Source organism: Salmo salar, chromosome 01 (genome assembly GCF_965601325.2).
Source record: "Salmo salar chromosome 01, fSalSal1, whole genome shotgun sequence".
NCBI classification, from domain to species: domain Eukaryota; kingdom Metazoa; phylum Chordata; class Actinopteri; order Salmoniformes; family Salmonidae; genus Salmo; species Salmo salar.
In genome coordinates, this window is record NC_138291.1 from 112,918,424 (window position 1) to 112,938,492 (window position 20,069).

The window sequence follows — 20,069 nt, forward strand, 5'->3', positions numbered from 1 at the left end:
TCGCGCGCATGGCGCAATTCGTGACAAAAAAATTCTAAATATTCCATTACCGTACTTCGAAGCATGTCAACCACTGTTTAAAATCAATTTTTATGCCATTTTTCTCGTAGAAAAGCGATAATATTCCGACCGGGAATCTCCTTTTCGGCAAACAGAGGAAAAAATCACAAAGACGGGGGTGGCCAGGTCACGCGCCTAAGCCCAGAGTCCCTTGATCGGCCACTTGAGAAAGGCGATAATGTGTTTCAGCCTGGGGCTGGGATGACAACATTCAGGTTTTTCCCGGGCTCTGAGCGCCTATGGACGACGTAGGAACTGTCACGTTAGAGCAGAGATCCTTAGTAAAAGATAGAGATGGCAAAGAAGTTCCAGAAATGGTCAGACAGGCCACTTCCTGTAAAGGAATCTCTCAGGTTTTGACCTGCCATTTGAGTTCTGTTATACACAGACACCATTCAAACAGTTTTAATACGTGAAAATACTGCCCCCTAGCCATAAGAGGTTAAATGACTGAATGTGATGTAGATTTTGAGCAGTTTCACTGCAAGTAGATTGTATGTTTCAACATTCAATAAAAAAATGCAAAGTCCTGTTTTCTGAGTAAAAAGTCCACAGTCACAAAGGAATTGTATGTAGGCTTATATATTTTTAATCAATGATCAACATTTCACCATGAAAATCATATTTTATGAAACACAGGAAATCGATAAGACTTTGGTCTTGTTTATTCAGCAGCTTCTTTTCCCTGTAAGAAGAAATAAATAACAGAATGGATCAGTATTAATAATGAACATGATAAATATATCAACACTTGGAAATAACAGAATGGATCAAGCATTTAAGACTCAGTGCTCAGCTTGATTTTTGATTATATCCTTTTATTAAAAACATGTATTTACCCTGTCCTGAGAATTTGATCTCAGAGATCCTAAATACATTTGAGTGATTGTAAAAGGTCAGTATTGACCTCTGTGAAAAATGAATCATAGGTGGTGTTGATGTGGTCCTGTTTGAACATCAGTCAGGTGTAGGTTTAGCAGCAGTTCTGTACCTTTCCGCTGTCGCGGCTCTTGGCTCTGAGCTTGTTGACCTGAGTCTCAGCAATGTCAGCACGCTCCTCAGCCTCCTCCAGCTCATTCTGAACCTTCCGGAACTTAGACATGTGCTGGTTGGATGCCTCCTCCTGGGTGAGGAAAAGAGAGGGAGAGCCTAACATCAGTATTGAAAGTTTGAAGCTTCAGGTAGCAAATTAATATATATTTTTTAAAGGTATTTTAATAACTGGGTTTTTTTTATTGACAGATTTAGAATAGCATTGTACAGTATATATAGGGAGATAGGTGATATAGCAGAGAAAGTGAGTGGTGAAACAGAGGATCATACTGCTGCTTCCAGGGCCATGTGATCCAGGAGAGTCAGCACTACCACCAGACGAGCCCACGGCACAAAGCTAAATAATATTCAACCCCCTCTCCTTTAAATTGATAACACATAGGCATAAACAGGAAATTGGCCAGTGTTGATTTTTCAGTGTAACATTTAAAGTGTTGATTCAGGAGTAAAATTCACTCTGTAAGAGTGAAATTAACACTCAGTGGTATAAACAAACACCCAGTGTTGCTGTTAAAAACCCCAGTTATTGTTTTACACTAAACCACGCCCATTATTATCATATTTCCCATTATGCTCTAGTGAATGTTTTGGGTTGTTTATAATACCTGTGTTTTTGTACATTGACTGATTCATCTTATTTTACACAAAGATGAATAACAGTTCTTTCTAAACCAATTCAATCATTTATAAGATGTATTGGTCTAGGTGGTCATGTTATTAACTTTCCTAACCCTGATAGTCATTCTGAATGCAGTTTAAAAAAATCGAACTTTCCTAACTCTGTCTCGATTCCAATAGGAATTACATATCACTTTACTTGCAATATCAATTGAGTCAATGTTGACTGATTGCAGTAGCAACACTTAAACTGTCTAGACATTAAGTTTTGTAATGTCTACTAGGGAATGTAAGCTTTCAGAGGTTTTGACTAAGTCTGTGACTCACCGCTTCCTCAGCCTGCCTCTTGTAGGCCTTCACTTTCATCTGCAGCTTATCTACCAGGTCCTGAAGTCTGCCAACGTTCTTCTTATCCTCCTCAGTCTGTGGGAGAAGTTAGAAGAATCAATAGTCCATAGTTCAACACACAAACCAGTGTGCTTTAGTGTGTGAAGAATGCAATTCTCTTACCTGGTAAGTGAGCTCCTTGACTCTGCGCTCATACTTGCGGACTCCCTTGACCGCGTCTACACCTCTTCTCTGCTCGGCCTCCACCTCAGTCTCAAGCTCACGCACCTTTGTGAAAAAAATAAACGTAGGCATTTATGTGTGGTGGTGAAGTCAGATGTAACAAATCTTTATAAAACAGAGTAATGTTCTTCTACTGGTCAAGAAGTGTTGTCTGCTCCTACATTTGCATTTTAGTCATTTAGCAGACACTCTTATCCAGAGCGACTTAAAGTAGTGAATGCATACATTTCATACATTTTTTCTCCATACTGGTCCCGCCTTGGGAATCGAAACCACAACCCTGGCGTTGTAAACACCATGCTCTACCAAATGAGCCACATGGGAAGTCCTATGTACTTTTACGATTTTAATTAAAGGGGTCTATAATGAAAACAACTACTTTACATGATGTAGGTGGGTTATTAAGAGAAAAAGCCATTACACAATGACCCTGTGTATTTTTATATGATCAAATACATTTCCAGCAATCTGTTTTTCAATCCACCCTGCTGTTAACTCACCCTGGACTCCAGTTTCTGGAGCTGCTTCTTGCCTCCCTTCATGGCCAGATTCTCAGCCTCATCCAGGCGGTGCTGCAGGTCCTTGACTGTGACCTCCAGGTTCTTCTTCATCCTCTCCAGGTGAGAGCTGGTGTCCTGCTCCTTCTTCAGCTCCTCAGCCATCATGGCCGCCTGGAATGGTAGTTAGGTTAATTTATGCACCAACTGGCACCAATCATAAAGCTCCTTTGAGATCTTTGGTGTGGTTAAACCAGCCCAGCTACCACTGGGCCTTGGGGACAAATATAGTTCACGGAATTCAAGGACTCACGTCAGTGATGGCTTTCTTGGCCTTCTCCTCTGCGTTCCTAGCCTCCTGGACAATGTCGTCCACCTCTCCCTGCACCTGAACCAGGTCAGTCTCCAGCTTCTTCTTGGTGTTTGCAAGGCTGGTGTTCTGAAGGAGGAAACAAGGCGATTAGTTTGACTCTCAAGAGAAGGTTGAAATTATGAAAATCTAAAAGCAAGCACTGTTGAATTCTATATGTGTGTAAACAGTATGCTTGGTTGAGTTTCATTAGAAATGGCTTTTGATCCGTACCTGGGAGTGCAGCAGTCCGACACGCTCGCTGGCGTCCACAAGCTCAGTCTCAGCAACTTTGCGGCCTCTCTCTGTCTGCTCCAGAGCAACTCTCAGCTCCTCGATTTCAGCCATCATCAGACCGTTTCTGCGCTCCACCATGGCTGCCTGCTCCTTCATATCCTCTGCGGCACGGACGGCATCATCAAGGTGCAATTGGGCATCCTGGGGTTCACAATGAATTAGGAATTGTGGAAGTAGAGCGATACGATCGGTGAGATAAATGTTAATGGGTATAAATGTTCCTAATATCCCTACCTTTCTATACTCTTAGAATTAGTGTTGACTCAAGGAACCCTGGAGATCCTCAAGGAACCCCTAGAGTTCCTCAAGGAACCATTGCTAGTCAATGGTTCATATTTTCACATTTGGTTAGTTGAGGGGTTCTTGGATAAACCTTTAATGGTTCAATGTAGCAACGGGTTCATGGAGGATCCCTGGAGTGGAGGCAAGGCTTAGTAGGGGCATGGCTTTAAGATAGATTGTTTTGAGGCCACCTGTTAGAGTAAATTGTATTCATGTTAATCTGTTATTTTGTATTGTCATCACATGTTAAGGTTGAACACTGACAGTTTTGTTGTTTCAATGAGGCCAGTGGAGGTGTACGAATTCCTCAAGAGCAAATCCCAAAGTTGGACTATTTACAACCTTCCTATTGTATGTCATCAGCAATTAAATAATGATTATATTAGAATATTTCAATATGCATAAATATTCAATAAACATTTTAATTTGCAATATACAGGAATTACATTTTTGCTAACGGATGACAAAAAAATAACCCTCCAATAAGCCACGTCTCCAATCTGATAGGCTGCCACCTCTATAATATATTATTAAATATGTTCAAAATGTAACCGCTCCAATCACAAAAAGGTTCCGGTCCCAGAGGGGTTCCTCTAAGAACCTTTTTCAACTGGAAAGGTTCTGCCGATGCAGCAACCCAAAAGGTTCTTCCAGGCACCTTTACTTCTAAGAGTGTACAGTATATTAGTCCACTCTATTACATTCTTCTGTTCTATTCTTTTCTACTGATTCACAAAACAAATCCCTCCCCATGTTCAGGTTTTTGAGCCTGATGTCCAAGTTCCTTTACCTTGAGCTGTCCCTGGACGTTCCTCAGCTGTTTCTGGGCCTCAGCGGCCTGCCTGTTGGCATGGCTCAGCTGGATCTCCATCTCATTCAGGTCTCCCTCCATCTTCTTCTTAACCCTCAGGGCGTCATTCCTGCTCCTGACCTCAGAGTCCAGGGTGCTCTGCATGGAGTCAACCACCCTCTGGCTGTTCCTCTTGATCTGCTCCATCTCCTCGTCTTTCTCAGCCAGCTTCCGGTCCACCTCACCCTTGATCTGGTTCAGCTCCAGCTGCACACGCAGAATCTTGGATTCCTCGTGCTCCAGTGTGCCCTGGACAAAGAGAAGCAGTCAAGCGAATTGTGCTCAATATGTTTGGATGTGTAAATCAAAAGGATTTAAATATTGTGTATATGACGACAATAAACACCAATACAGGAAGCATTGGATTGTAGTTGGTATTGGCAAGTGTAACACTGCTTTTCCTATCAAACAGCTGTAGTTTGTACCTCAGCCTCCTCCAGAGCGGTCTGGATCTCAGACTTCTCTGTCTCCACGGTCTTCTTGGCCTTCTCCAGCTCATGGATGCTCTTGCCAGTCTCTCCGATCTGCTCAGTCAGGTCAGAGATCTCCTCTGCACACACAAACACAGGAGCTGTTTAGTCTTGGGAGATTTTCAGTGGATATCACCAATGCACTAAAGTTTATAATGAATCATAATAACAGTTCATTAATGAACAGCACTTCATACTGTCTTGCAAATCTAATTGTCCCCTCCCCCCCCCACACACATCATTGGTTTGTTCAAAGGAATACCAATTACAAGTTCCAAAACAATATATTTTAAACTTTACATGAACATTCTGAGATTGTGTAATAGTAATTTTGATATAATGTTGATGATTTCAGTTGATTCCATTTTCAAACACTGGTCAAACATCAGGCAAAAATAACTGCTGGCAAATGCTCACGTTGCAGGTTCTTGTTCTCTCTCTTCAGAGTCTCCAGATGATCCAGAGCCTCCTCGTAGGAGTTCTTCATCTTGAATAGTTCAGTGCTCATTGAGCGAGCCTCCTTCTGAGCTCCTTCCAGCTCAGCCTGGCCCTCCTCATACTTCTGCTTCCACTCTGCCAGAACCTGGGGAAATCCATGGGACTTTCATTACAACTCATTGATAGAGAGTTTTGAATCAGAAATATGCTACAATTGTACTACAACTGATCAAATAGCAGACAGGAAATATCACCCTAGAGTGAGGTTCATAAATGTTCACCTTGTCAAAGTTCCTCTGCTTCTTGTCAAGGTTGGCGGCCATGGCGTTGGCTCTCTCAACGTCAATCATGAGGTCCTCCACCTCTCCCTGCAGTCTCTGCTTGGTCTTCTCCAGGGAGGCACACTTTGAGTTGGTCGCCTCAATGGTCTCCTCAGCCTCCTGCAGACGCTGGGCCAGCTTCTTCCTGTTGAAAATCAGAGGGTGGTGTTATGGTGAGTCATTTGTTGTGAAACAAATGTTGCACTACATATTGAAGTAACATTTTCTCAGATCCCACTACCACCCTCACCATCCACACCGTTTATTTGAGTTTTTGCTATTGCGTGCAACTCACTTGGCCTCCTCCAGCTCCTCTGTGCGTTGGATGGCATCAGTTTCATACTTAGTCCTCCACTGAGCCACCTCACTGTTGGCCTTGGACATGCCGCGTTGCAGCTCTGCCTTGGCCTCCTGCTCCTCTTCAAACTGCTCTCTCAGGAGGTCACAGTCATGGCGGGCAGACTGGACACCATGGGCCAGTGCATTTTTAGCCTGTGAGAGAAAAACAAAGACAAAGAGAGATTAGAGAGGGAGAGTAAAACAAATGACAGTAGAAGTCTCTGAGGGTGGCGTAGAAAGTCTATATGTAGAGAAAGCTCTAAACTGTGGCAGGTGGTATCCATTTTGGGTCCCTTACCTTGACCTCCTCCTCAATCTGTCTCTTCAGCTCCTCCACCTGCTGGGTGAAGGCTTGTTTGCCTCTGGTCAGTTGAGACACCAGGGCTTCCTTCTCCTCCAGCTGGCGGCCAAACTCACCTGCAGGAAGAGAGGGACATCTTGTTATGGGGACTCTCCAAGATTGAAATTGTATTTTGAGGTATCATAGGGCAGAAACTATGTAGACTGAATTTACAGCCCTCAACATGTTATTGTGTACTACTGAGGTGAACTATATTGGTTTGTTGTTCATTGTTGATGGTACCATTTTCTGTCAGGAGTCTGGCCCTCTGTCCGCTGATGTCGTTGACCTGGCGAGCATTCTCATCATTCTTAGTCTTGATCTCACTCAGCTGGTCCTCAAGAGTACGGCACATCTTCTCCAGATTGCCCTGTTAGTGAAACATATGGGACTGTCAACTTCAGTTTATTGAATGGTAATGTAGTTGACCCTCCTCAACACTGCTTGACCAAAACTTCACTACTCACCTTAGCCTTGGCGACAGCCTCCATGTTGCTGGAGAGGTCATCAATCTCCATCTTGTATTCACTCTTCTCCTTCTCCAGCTTCTGTTTGACGCGCTGCAGGTTGTCGATCTGCTCCCCGAGCTCAGCCACACTGTCGGCCTGCTTCTTGCGCAGAGCAGCGGCTGTGGCCTCATGCTGCAGGGTGGACTCTTCAAGATCACGACGCAGCTTCTGGAACTCAGCCTCGCGCTTCTTGTTCATCTCAATCTGAGCAGCAGTGGCGCCTCCGGCCTCCTCCAGTCTCTCGCTGATCTCCTCAAGTTCCCTGGAGAGATCGGCCCTCTGCTTCTCAACCTTAGCCCTGGCAGCACGCTCAGCCTCAATTTCCTCCTCCAGCTCCTCAATACGGGCCTAGAACAGGGGGTAGGAGCAGGGGGAATGAACACTACAATACAGTTGAAACATTTGAACCTCACTACATAATAATAGTATGTACTGTATATTTAGTATAAATGTGTTATTACATAGCCAGTTACACTAACATATTTACTATATTCATTTGACAGTGTCCCATTAGACAGTGTCCCATTAGACAGTGTCCCATGCAGGAACCAAACTAACAACGGTAAGAAGCAACATCTTTACATAGAAAGAAGCACCAGCAAGAAGCACCATCTTCCATCTTACTGAGCCATCGGAATCCACCAGAAAGAATATGTGCTACCAGAAGAATGTGTCAGTTATTTTCCTGTACTGGACTTTAGATCCTGTACTGTACCTGCAGTTCCTTGATCTTCTTCTGCAGCTGAGCTCCCAGAGACTGCTCATCCTCTATCTTGCTGAGGAGCTGGGTGGTCTCAAACTCCTTCCTAACAAATACAAACACGTTGATTACAAAGTTTGTTTAGGTTAGACAGTGTAAAGGGAGCCTATATTACCATTCACTTTGCTTGTAAGAATCACATACAGTCTAATTCATAATTACAAGAATGAGCCAAGAAGAACCATTATGTTGATCAAGATGGCAGGGAACACTGTAGTAATTTATTTGTGTTTACTTCTTGATTTTCTCATCAGACTGCTGCTTGTCATTCTCCAGGTCCATTATGGACTCCTGGGCCAGTTTCAGATCTCCTTCCAGCTTTCTCTTGGCTCTCTCAAGGTCCATACGGAGCTTCTTCTCTTGCTCCAGAGAACCCTCAAGCTACAAGATAAAAACACACATATATTGGTCAAATCTAAACAACTGTAGATAATATCATCTTACATTCTATCATGTCCAAAATGTCAAACTCCACTCACGTCGTCCACTTGCTGTTCCAGCTTGGTCTTGGCCTTGGTCAGAGTGTTGACTTTGTCCTCCTCTGCCTGCAGGTCATCCAGTGTCTGCTGGTGGGCCTCTTGGAGGGCTTTCTTCTCCTTGGTCAGCTTGGCAACACTCTCATCCATAGACGCCATCTCCTCTGTCAGGTTTTTAACCTGAAAACGGCCACAACAAATGTAGTCTTTGGTCACTTCAACATAAATGGGAGAATTAGTTAAATGTATAATAGAAATGTGTCAACAAGTTCTGTACTATAGATTCAACACTAGATGGCACTGTACTCCATGCCAGTGTACTGAATGGAAATCATAAACGAGGGGGGAGCAGAACATGAAATGATTGTGGGGAGTACACCACAACTGAAAATCCACTATTTTTTTTCTTTCTTTTTTTCCTGCACCCACAAAAAGCCTTTAATTCCAATTCTGTTGAGCCATGTTTTGAGTTGATTGTTCTTTGGATTATTGTTTGGTTAGACTGTCTACCAGACCTTGTTTTCAGTGGCGTGCTTCTCCTTCTCCACTTTGGCCAAGGTGAGCTCCAGGTCATCAATGTCCTTCTTCAGCTCAGAGCACTCATCCTCCAGCTTCCTCTTCTTGGCAGTCAACTCAGCATTCATCTCCTCCTCATCCTCCAGCCTCTCAGTCGTCTCTTTGAGTTTGGCCTCCAGCTGGATCTTGCTCTTGATGAGCCCCTCACACCTTTCCTCAGCATCGTTCAGATTCTCTGAATCCTGGTTTCAGAACAGGAGAAAGAATCTGTAGCCTCACTTTGTGTATCAAAATATAGACTTCATTTAGTCAAATAAGTCAGAGCAAATCAATTTAAATGCATGACATATCTAAATATATATCACAGGCCAAAAAGATCATCAAGGACTTCAACCGCCTGTTCACCCCGCTATCATCCAGAAGGCGAGGTCAGTACAGGTGTGTCAAATCTGGGACCGAGAGACTGAAAAACAGCTTCTATCTCACGGCCATCAGACTGTTAAATAGTCATCACTAGCCGACTACCACCCGGTTACTCAACCCTGCACCTTAGAGGCTGCTGCCCTATATATACAGAAACTTGGACCAGTGTTTGATTATTAAAGTGGCCACTGATTCCATCCTTGAAGAGGAGTGCATGTTCCCCAAGTCTTGGGGGGAACATATAGTTTTACCTACTTCATATGTACAGTATATACTGTATTCTAGTCACCTTAGAGGCTGCTGCCCTATGTACATAGACATGGAACACTGTTTTGCCCACTTCAAATGTATATACTGTATTCTAGTCAAGGCCATCCTATTCAATTATTGTTGATACGTGCAGATGTGTGTGCGATTGTGTCTGTGTACTTGTGTGTCTAAATGTGCTCTGATGAGGGCTCTTGCTCACTCACAGATGCGACTTGAAGCGCCAGGTCATTCTTCTCCTGCACCATGGCCACCATCTTCTCCTCCAACTCCTTCTTCTTGGCCAGAGCCTTGGCCAGGTCCGACGTCATCTTCTCATAGTTCTCCTTCATGTTGGCCAGCTCCTTCTCAGTCTCAGCGCTCTGCAGCAGAGGCTTGATCTTGAAGTACAACTTCATCCATGGCCAGGTTTTCACATTCATGAATGAACGGATGTTGTACTGGATGGAGAAGATGGAATCTCTGGTCCACAGAAAGGATAGAGTGACATGGTGAGTGACATGCTTAAAGATCTTCTCCAGTGTTTTAAAAAAAAACGTATCCAGTGTGAAAGTGATATCCCAAGTATAAATACAGTAAAGTACACACACTAAAGGGTAAAAATATATGTTTTGAGGAAAATAGTGTTTTTTAGACACAAACTTCAAGGAGTAGGGCATTCCCAGTATTCCTTAACTGGAAAAGTGTTTTTTTTTAATCACTGGATGACTTCTTTAAAGCTACATTCTGCGATTCGAAGAATAACAAAACGGAGACCCCACCACTTTTTGAATACAGCTGAGGAATGGGGCTAGGGAAATATAATCCCTCTTAAACTTATATACAGCGCTCTAGATGAAAGGACTGACAGGTAATGTTAAGATCATGAGGCATTTCATATTATTCCAGAATGAATGGGTAAATATTACTTATTTAAATAACAATTGAACAGCTTGCTAAATCCCAAACTGCTGCTTTAATAGAATATTATAACATGTACTTTCTCATCCTGAACAACTCACAGCATATTCACTATGTAATCATTATACATTAAATACAGGTGGTTGACAGAATTGTTTCCCAAGATGTCTACTCTTCCTCACCTCCTCTCCATCATCTTGGTGAACTCTCTCCTCATGAGGAATCCACGGCTGAGAGCCTGGACCATGCCGACCAGAGAGGCCAGCTTCTCATCTCTCATCTCCTCCAGGACACCCAGCAGACCGGCTTTGAAGAACACCTGACACAGGTTGACATGGTCAATTATGGAACCAGTCAGGTGGTAACAGATAGAAAGGGTGAATCAAAAGAGAGGAACCAAACCACTAGATTGATTTGAACAACATAAACATTGTAATCCTTACAAACAAACCATGGGATAGGTTGTTTATGAGTTGTAGGTTATTGTATAGTTGTAGATTAATAATGTACACTGACATAGATAACTGCAGACATACCATTCTGACATAAAGCACAAGATAATTAATTGAGTACAATGTTTCTTCACGTTTTTAAGAAATAATAAAAAGATGGATAGATCAACTGGAGAGACGTTGAATGGTTAGAGTTTACATTATCATTGAAGTTGTGTTTTATTGTTAGCTTTTGCTGGGGGGTATTTGACTAACCTTGGTGTGTCCAAACTTGTAGTCCTCGTGATTCACATCAATGGACCCAAGCAGCTTCTCAGAAGCCTTCTTGTTGTCCATGAACTGGCCCTCAGGGATGACACTGGCATTCAGTACTTTGTACCTGAATCAGGAGAAATGTCAAGTTGTAATAGGTTGGTTATATTACGTAAAATAAGAAGGCTATTCTGATGTTGGGATAACCCTTAGAGAAGATATTTCTCGTGTGTGTGTGTGTGTGTGTGTGTGTGTGTGTGTGTGTGTGTGTGTGTGTGTGTGTGTGTGTGTGTGTGTGTGTGTGTGTGTGTGTGTGTGTACCTCTGCTTGAAGTCAGCATAGATTATTCTGCTGGGGAAGCCCTTTCTGCAGATCCTGATACCCTCCAGAACACCATTACACCTGAGCTGGTGGATAACCAGGAAGTTCTCCATCAGACCTGGTAACACAAACCAAGTTTCTTTAAATACTCATAAACAGGTTCAAGATTGGTTTGTTAATGTTACTGATACGGTACTGACAAGATGTCATATTTAACTCAACATCTATTGTACCTGGAGTCTTTGACTCGTTGGGGATCAGGCAGCGTACAAAGTGAGGATGAGTGCTCCTCAAGTTGGTCATCAGCTTGCCCAAGTTCTCCTGTAAGAGGGTTACAAACCATGTTCTCAGAAATCATTTCTGATTATCAGTACACCTTTTGAAGGACTGAATATCCACATTTTAAAAGCTCACCCTGAACTGGGAGGACACAGTCTGCATGGAACCACCCTTCTTCTTGCCTCCTTTCTTGGTTGTATCTGTTGTAATGGAGAAAAGTTCAATATAAATGAGAGAATCTCAGGTTAACTTCACACGTATCTTAATGCAAATGCTGCCAATGAGATTGTGTAAAATAACACCTATTGTATGAGTAAATTATCCAGTAAATCACCCAGAGAAATCATGATACATTTAAAGACTCTAAAGCAGCCATCAGCAGTTGAAACAGTAAAAAAGCATTCTCCCTGCCCCTGTTTCAATAAAAACTGGGAGATGGTCTGGAGAAATGTAACCACTCAAATTCATTGACAGAGCTATGAATTAAAGAACTGAACATCTTGTTTCCCTTTACTTTGTTTACAAACATTGGAGTAAAACAAGCTCATATTTTGGGTTCTAATGGGGTACAACGGCTGAACTAAGCTGATGTTCTTCAAGAAAGTTTTTTCCTTCAAGAATGAATGGGTACATATCTTACTAAGTCCACAAATGGATGTAGCAACTGCAGACTGACCCTTTAAATAAAATGGGACTGAGTTGTAACTAGTTCTTCATGAAATCTTTTGATGTGCTGCTAGTCTTACCCTCAGGTGGGGCAGCGACATACAGGGTAGCCATCAGTTTGACTGAGGACTTCCCGTACAGCTGAAGAACTGAGTCGTTCAGAGGATCCTTGTTCTTCTCCAGCCAGCCAGTGATGTTGTAGTCCACAGTGCCGGCGTAGTGAACCAGGGAGAAGTGGGCCTCTGCCTTGCCTTTGGCAGGCTTGGGCTTCTCAAACGCCTTGTTTTTGCCAAGATGCTGGTCATACAGCTTGTTCTTGAAGGAAGTGTCTGAAGCCTTGGGGAACATGCACTCCTCTTCAAGGATGGAGAAGATGCCCAATGGCTTTACGAAAAGAGATGCACATCAAATTAGTGATATTTACATTTAGGATCACATTTATTCTTTTAGCAAACAAGCTATTATCAGAGTATCTTCATTTAGGGGCCCATAATAGGAAACATTTTGAGTTCTCAACAGTCAGATACGTTGTACCATGTGATAATATCTCACACCACTCCATTTGAGCTTTGCTGTTGAGGTCCATTATAATCCTGACAGACACTTTACCTTCTCAATAAGCTCAATGCAGGCAGCCAAGTCCATGCCGAAGTCAATGAAGGCCCAGACAATTCCCTCCTTCTTGTACTCCTCTTGTTCCAGGACGAACATGGTGTGGTTGAAAAACTGTTGCAGTTTCTCATTGGTGAAGTTGATGCACAGCTGCTCCATGCTGTTGTACTGTTGATGGAATTTCAGAAGGGATCATTTTATCATCATACAAGGCTGTAATCCCTCTCAATCACAACTAATTGTCTTGTTCTGGTCTCAGACTCACATCAAAGATCTCAAACCCGGCAATGTCGAGCACACCGATATAGAACTGCCTTGGATTCTTGGTGTCCAACATCTCGTTGATACGGATGACCATCCACAAGAACATCCTCTCATAGATGGACTTGGCCAGAGCCGAGACTGAGTTATTAACCTGCAATGATAATACCTCAAATGAATACATGAGATATTGACCATGTCTAGTGATAAGGTGAAAAGAGCTTGGGGAAAACAACATCACTATTCAAAACAAGCAATGCACTCGCCCCAAAATATTTCTGGTGCTCAGAAAATGGTAGATGCCGTGTTTGGCCATCGTACCTGAGGTACAGTTTGTCCCTTGGTCACATACTCGTTGCCGACCTTCACTCTGGGGTAGCACAGAGCCTTCAGCATCTCAGCTGAGTTCAGGCCCAGCAGGTAGCCGATTTTATCAGCCACTGGAGAGAGAACCAACATCAACAGACTCAGAAACACAAGATCACTTGATTCTGATGTCACACTGACCAAAGGGTTTGGCCAAGTTTTTGTGGGTTAGGTTTTGATTTTAACTCACTTCCATCATTTTAAATCAAGTAGAGATACTGGGGTGCAAAGGAGCAAGAAGATAAATAACAATATGGGGATGAGGTAGTTGGGTGTGCTATTTACAGATTGGCTGTGTACAGGTACAGTGATCGTTAAGCTGCTCTGACAGCTGATGCTTAAAGTTAGAGATGGAGATAAGAGTCTCCAGCTTCAGTGATTTTTGCAATTCGTTCCAGTCATTGGCAGCAGAGAACTGGAATGAAAGGTGGCAAAAGGAGGAATTGGCTTTGGGGGTGACCAGTGAAATATACCTGTTGGAGCGTGTGCTACGGGTGGGTGTTGCTATGGTGACCAGTGAGCTGAGATAAGGCGGGGCTTTACCTAGCAAAGACTTATAGATGACCTGGAGCCAGTGGGTTTGGCGACGAATATGTAGCGAGGGCCAGCCAACGAGAGCATACAGGTCGCGGTGCTGGGTAGTATAAGGGGCTTTGGTGACAAAACGGATAACACTGTGATAGACTACATCCAGTTTGCTGAGTAGAGTGTTGGAGGCTATTTTGTAAATGACATCTCCGAAGTCAAGGATCGGTAGGATAGTCAGTTTTACGAGGGTATGTTTGGCAGCATGAGTGAAGAAGGCTTTGTTGCGAAATAGGAAGCCGATTCTAGATTTAATTTTGGATTGGAGATGCTTAATGTGAGTCTGGAAGGAGAATTTACAGTCTAGCCAGACACCTAGGTTTTTGTAGTTGTCCACACAGAACCGTCCAGAGTAGTGATGCTAGTCGGGCAGGCGGGTGCGGGCAGCAATCGGTTGAAGAGCATGCATTTAGTTTTAGGGCTCGGGGTAGGGGTAGCCAGGTGGAAAGCATGGCCAGCCGTAGAAAAATGCTTATTGAAATGATCGTTTATCGTAGATTTATCGGTGGTGACAGTGGGCAGCTGGGAGGAGGTGCTCTTATTCTCCAAGGCCTTTACAGTGTCCTATAACTTTTTGGAATTAGTGATGCAAATTAGGATGCAAATAATTAGGATGCAAATTTTTGTTTGAAATAGCTAGCCTTAGCTTTCCTAACTGACTGTGTCTATTGGTTCCTGACTTCCCTGAAAAGTTTCATATCGCAGGGGCTATTTGATGCTAATGCAGAACGCCACAGGATGTTTTTGTGCTGGTCAAGGGCAGTCAAGTCTGGGGTGAACCATGGGCTAAATCTGTTCTTAGTTCTACATTTTGTGAATGGGGCATGCTTATTTTAGATGGGGAGGAAAGCACTTTTAAAGAGCAACCAGGCATCCTCTACTGATGGAATGAGGTCAATATCCTTCCAGGATTCCCGGGCCAGGTCTATTAGAAAGGCCTGCTCACTGAAATGATCTCCTGCCGTACTTTGATGAGGCTCTGGCCGTCTAAATTTTGTTTTTCTATGTTTGGGACTGTGAATGGGACTAATGCTTTACATATTCTATATCTATAAGCGGGACTGGGAATGGTTATAATACTCTACATATTGTATATCTATGAGCGGGACTGGGAATGGTTATAATGCTCTACATATTGTATATCTATGAGTGGGACTGGGAATGGTTATAATGCTCTACATATTGTATATCTATGAGCGGGACTGGGAATGGTTATAATGCTCTACATATTGTATATCTATGTTTGGGACTCACCCTCTGTGCCGTCTGGCTCAGCCTGCTCCTCACGCTGCTTCTGCTTGAATTTCAGGTTGCCATGGTGCAGTACAGCTCCTGTCAGCTTGTAGATGCTAACCTTCTCATCATTAGTGAAGCCCAGGATAGTAATGGCATCCTGGCAGTAGACAGGAAGTTCAACGGTGATGAACTGAACGGTAGTTTGCTCACATACATTATACTACAGTTCTGTTCTCTCACCAGAACACATGGGATGGATACATTTGACTGGCTTCTCAGATCCACATGATTACACTTGGCCAACACTAGTTGACGACAGCACAAAATACATTTTACACAGTTCCACAGGGACTTAGTGGCACTCTCTTGTGGATGTCTTACATGCTCAGTATGTGCCTCAAGGTGAAGTGTGAAGGTATGAAGACTTCGCTGAGGCACATGCCTAACTAACACAAGGCATTTAGAATCAAACAAAACAAAATACATGAAAATTCCCTGCTGCCACCAAGTTGGGATTGAACAGTGCATTCAGTGTGTATGGTGGTCATATTACATATATATGCATTCAGTGTGTATGGTGGTCCTACCCATTCCATATATAAAATATGATGAACCCTTTGTTTGACTCACGTCTGTGGCATCCAGCTCTTCCTTGTCGTTGATGCTGGCCACTGTGATCTGACCCTGGCTGCACATGGGGAAGTCGTAGGGGTTGGTGGTGATGAGTGACATTTCTATGGACAACAGAGAATGTCTTGTAAGATAAATCTCTTAGATTTCTTTTGTCCTAACTTTACAGTATCTTTCTCTCCTTTACCCAATAGATAAATGATATTTCATGCTGAAACCCTCATATTAAACACCAATGGTATTCATTAAGTTGATGGTTTATATCTAGGATAATGTTTTACAGCTTCGTCATTCTATTTTCTATTTTAAATTATAGTATTACATTATTTAATATATTTGACATGTGATAATGCCACACAGAGGGTTAAAGATAATTACAGACCCCTGGGATCATCTGAAATACCCCAAAGGGCCACTGGATGTCGTATGATAGATTACATCAAATCCTTGAAAGATACATTCACAACACTTATCACAGTGCATTACTTGATACATCTTTCCCAAAGACCTGACCCATGTCTAGATGCCTTGTTACGTTGGATGTACTCATTGTAATAGTATTAATAGTGTGGACAAAGAATTCCACAGATGGGGGTGGGAATAATTGATCCTGTAACTCTACTTTCCCTTACCAACAATCTCAGGTTTGTGATTGGTCATCATCTGGAAGAAGATGTGGTAGCCTCTCTCATCGGGAAGCTGGAAGGACACTCTGGACTTCTCTAGCAGGTCTGAGAGAGAAAGAGAGAGAGATTGACAGAGAGAGAGAGAGAGAGAGAGAGACAGAAAGAACATGAGATAAATATTATCTCCCCAGAAAATCTGTGTGAATTTAGTAAAGAATTGAGAAACAATGAAAATCAACTCACAGGTCTCAATGTCAGCTTTAGCCAGTTTGCTACCTTGGAAGTGAATCCTGATGAATTTACCCTAAAATAGAGCATGGGGGTTAGAAAGAGGTTCACTAAATACATCTAACATTTGACTTTGATATACCCCTTTAAATGTTAGTTTGTTGTACATCTATTGATACAACAAAAGGGAAATACTGAAGTACATTTGTCCAATATAAGGTCACTTTCCCAGTATGCCCTTCATACTTACAAAGCGAGACGAGTTGTCGTTCCTCACTGTCTTGGCATTACCGTAAGCCTCCAGCAGAGGGTTAGCAGCAATGATCTGATCCTCAAGAGACCCCTGATTGAGACAAATATAAGTTGCTCAGAAACTGGTAAAGTAGTAAAGTTAGTTATTCTCGATTGCTTGATCACAGCCCACCAAACTGAAATGTGTTAGAAAGGTACAGCCTACCTGCATTTTGCCTGGCTCTGCTTCCTTCTTGGCACCAGACACTGCAATGGTGGCAAAGTACTGGATGACACGCTTGGTGTTGACAGTCTTTCCTGCACCGGATTCTCCACTGGTTAATATGACAGAGATACAGGGGTTTTAGTAACATGTTTGAATGTTAGATTGACTTTCACTTAGAAATAACATTGAAAAATACACTGTTGACCTGTTTTCTTTCATAAGTAAATCATTAACAAATATCCCACTCATTGACTCATTCCTATGCATAGCCTAATCCATTCATAATGTGATGTATTTTCATCACTCCCAAGTGACACAACATATTACAGTAGAAACCCTTTCTCAAGTGAGATTTTAGTAAACAACTTACGTAATCAGGACGGACTGGTTCTCCTGGTCTGTAACAAAACAACATATTGATTATCATACTCAAGCAACATTATGGGGACATTATTGAATTCATAGCATCATCATGGATTTAATTTGGAACATTTTCCATTCAAGGCCAGTGAAATCAGATTTTACCAGCAAACTGTTCTAACATAGACTAGAAAACAGTAGATACCTCTCTAAAGCATATTATAACTTCCATCCATCCATCCATCCATCCATCCATCCATCCATCCATCCATCCATCCATCCATCCACCCATCCACCCATCCACCCATCCACCCACCCATCCACCCATCCATCCATCCACCCATCCATCCATTAGAGCTCATACCAATCTGCATGAACTGAAAGGCATTGTCAGAGACGGAGAAGATATGGGGTGGAGCCTCCATCCTCTTCTTCCCTCTGTAGGCGTTAACAACCTCCATGTCGTACACAGGAAGCCACTTGTAGGGGTTCACCGTGGCACAGAACAGCCCAGAGTAGGTCTGGATGAAAGAGAATAAATTCAATTAGGGGATTAGAAAAATCAGATTGACATTTACCTGGATTTATGTGAGGATGTGGGTGTACTATGGTATAGTAATGTAGGTCTACTGTATTGGTATGTTTTGGTTTCTACCATTACTTTATGTGTAGTACTGTATGTGTGTATCTCATGTTCATGTACGTGTGTGTATGTTTATACAATTATCTTACATAGATCATCCATGCTGCATAACGCTCTTTGAGGTTATACAACACAGAGGCTTCATTCAGGTAGGTCATCATGGCCATGTCCTCAATCTTATCGTACTTAGGGGGGTTCATCTGGTAGACGTCTGCTTCTTTGAACTCTTTTCCTTCCTGAAACAGTCAGAAATATAGATTATACACAGATCAAACTGGACAGGACTGAATTCTATTTGCTCATTAAATACAAGTTCAATCTTCAAAAAATAACTGTTTTAACTGCATACCCCCATCTAATCCAAGTACTTTGTTATCAACCACCGACACACATGGTGATTCTTAACTAGTCACTATAGAAAATGCCATGCTATTTTTAAACGGCAGTGATAAAATGTATGTGTTTGAAGGTTATATTCTGCTGTTGTTACTGATTTCATTTTGTCTATTGACATGTTTTGATCATTCTGATGTTCATTTCAAGACATAGAGGAATTTGAATACATTTCAAATCAGGCTTACCTCCTTAGTGCCGTCCGGATGCGTGACTGTCACAGTACACTTTCCTTCAGCCCTGGCAGTGACCAAACCCTTAAGGTAAAGCTCCTTGGTGTCTGCGACATAGCAGGCGTTCTTTGAATCAAAGGGTGCAGTTTGTGCCTCCATCCTCTCCTTCTCAGGCTTACGGAGGTATATGGCAGCCTTGCCGTAGATTTGCATCTCCGCGTCCGTACTCATGGTGACGGATCACTAGGAAAGAGACGAAACAAGAAACATGATTGACTCTGTGGTGCTTCCTCCACAGTCAGAGTTGTGAGGGGTTTCTCTCACAGAACATTTGTCACTTTTCTTATGAAGACTCAAACTATGTCTCACCTTTTTCCCCTCCTACAGATGAATTTGTACTTCTTGGAGGACCCTGGGAAACATTAGGGTGTTGTGAATATGCACAAGTCTAAAGCCATATAATTTAACCCCCGAAGGGGTAGAAAACATTTAGAATGGTATAATTCAACACAATCATTACAGCCTTGAACAATTCAACTACAGGTGCAACTGGTCACTTTCATTTTCCTGGTGACAACTCACTTAACTACACATTCTGTCAAGAATTCAAATAAATACCCCTGAAAACACAGTTACATTATAGACCAACCGCTCAATTTACAAACAACAGGAGCACCACTTTCGCCTGTAAATAAAAGCTACATATTTCAAGTAAAACACATTTAAAGTAAAAACATTTTAAATGAAAGTCAGTTGATTGCATGTTGTAAAATCGGACAATGCAGAAATAATGTAAATAACTAACTGCAGAAGTCAACTGAAACAGCGCAGTTAGCTACTGCCTCACATGCTGAGTGCTAAGATGACACAAATGTAAACATCTGAGGAGGTGGAGAGTCTTACCACAGAGAAGGAAGGTATCTGACTTATGGATGCTGGGGTCTCAGCCTGCTTATATCTGGTTGAAACTGTCAACCAAGCAAAAGTTAATTATGGACCGCTCTGGTAAAGGAAATAGATTGGATGAGAGACCTCTGTATTTCTGTGTCTCACTAGCGCCACCAACTTGCAGGAGAACCACACTCTCATTACATTACTTTTATATGTAATATTTGTCTCTAAATTGAATTGAGTTAACATCAATAAGAGATGTCATTACTAATAATTATGATAGTATCAAAAGTTTGAGTTATCA

The 20,069-nt window shown here is 42.4% G+C and overlaps 1 protein-coding gene across 2 annotated transcripts; it reads right to left on the reverse strand.

The window, feature by feature from the left end:
• Positions 1-626: 626 nt before the first annotated feature.
• Positions 627-19,834, reverse strand: LOC106595688 (myosin heavy chain, fast skeletal muscle). 2 transcript variants are annotated; one of them, XR_006756921.2, is made up of 41 exons: positions 19,778-19,834; positions 19,244-19,286; positions 18,890-19,117; positions 18,398-18,544; positions 18,030-18,186; positions 17,676-17,703; positions 17,306-17,414; positions 17,099-17,191; positions 16,864-16,924; positions 16,627-16,725; positions 15,995-16,098; positions 15,383-15,521; positions 13,499-13,617; positions 13,182-13,331; positions 12,914-13,084; positions 12,385-12,688; positions 11,774-11,838; positions 11,593-11,680; positions 11,360-11,477; positions 11,042-11,165; positions 10,517-10,653; positions 9,641-9,896; positions 8,744-8,986; positions 8,232-8,408; positions 7,988-8,133; positions 7,708-7,798; positions 6,951-7,340; positions 6,727-6,853; positions 6,442-6,560; positions 6,100-6,296; positions 5,766-5,949; positions 5,464-5,629; positions 5,002-5,126; positions 4,517-4,825; positions 3,382-3,585; positions 3,112-3,237; positions 2,802-2,972; positions 2,242-2,346; positions 2,059-2,154; positions 968-1,183; positions 627-745 (listed from the first exon to the last, which is right to left on the reverse strand). XR_006756921.2 is itself a non-coding variant. In XM_045687541.2 (41 exons), exons 3-41 carry the CDS (start codon positions 19,103-19,105, stop codon positions 725-727), a joined length of 5,814 nt encoding a protein of 1,937 aa, XP_045543497.1. In that variant the 5' UTR covers positions 19,106-19,117; positions 19,244-19,286; positions 19,778-19,834; the 3' UTR covers positions 627-724. The 2 variants fall into 2 exon arrangements, 1 of the variants encoding a protein (XP_045543497.1); XM_045687541.2 differs by having other exon boundaries at positions 1,052-1,183.
• Positions 19,835-20,069: the final 235 nt, after the last annotated feature.

What these genes read in the sequence shown, in the direction of transcription:
- LOC106595688 (XM_045687541.2), bottom strand. Translation starts at nt 19,105, where the DNA reads ATGAGTACGGACGCGGAGATGCAAATCTACGGCAAGGCTGCCATATAC. An exon ending in ATGCAGCATGGATGATCTAT is followed by an intron (nt 18,187 to 18,397) that starts GTAAGATAATTG and finishes TCTTTCATCCAG; the next exon opens with ACCTACTCTGGGCTGTTCTG. An exon ending in TCTGATGAGAAAATCAAGAA is followed by an intron (nt 7,799 to 7,987) that starts GTAAACACAAAT and finishes TGTATTTGTTAG; the next exon opens with GAAGGAGTTTGAGACCACCC.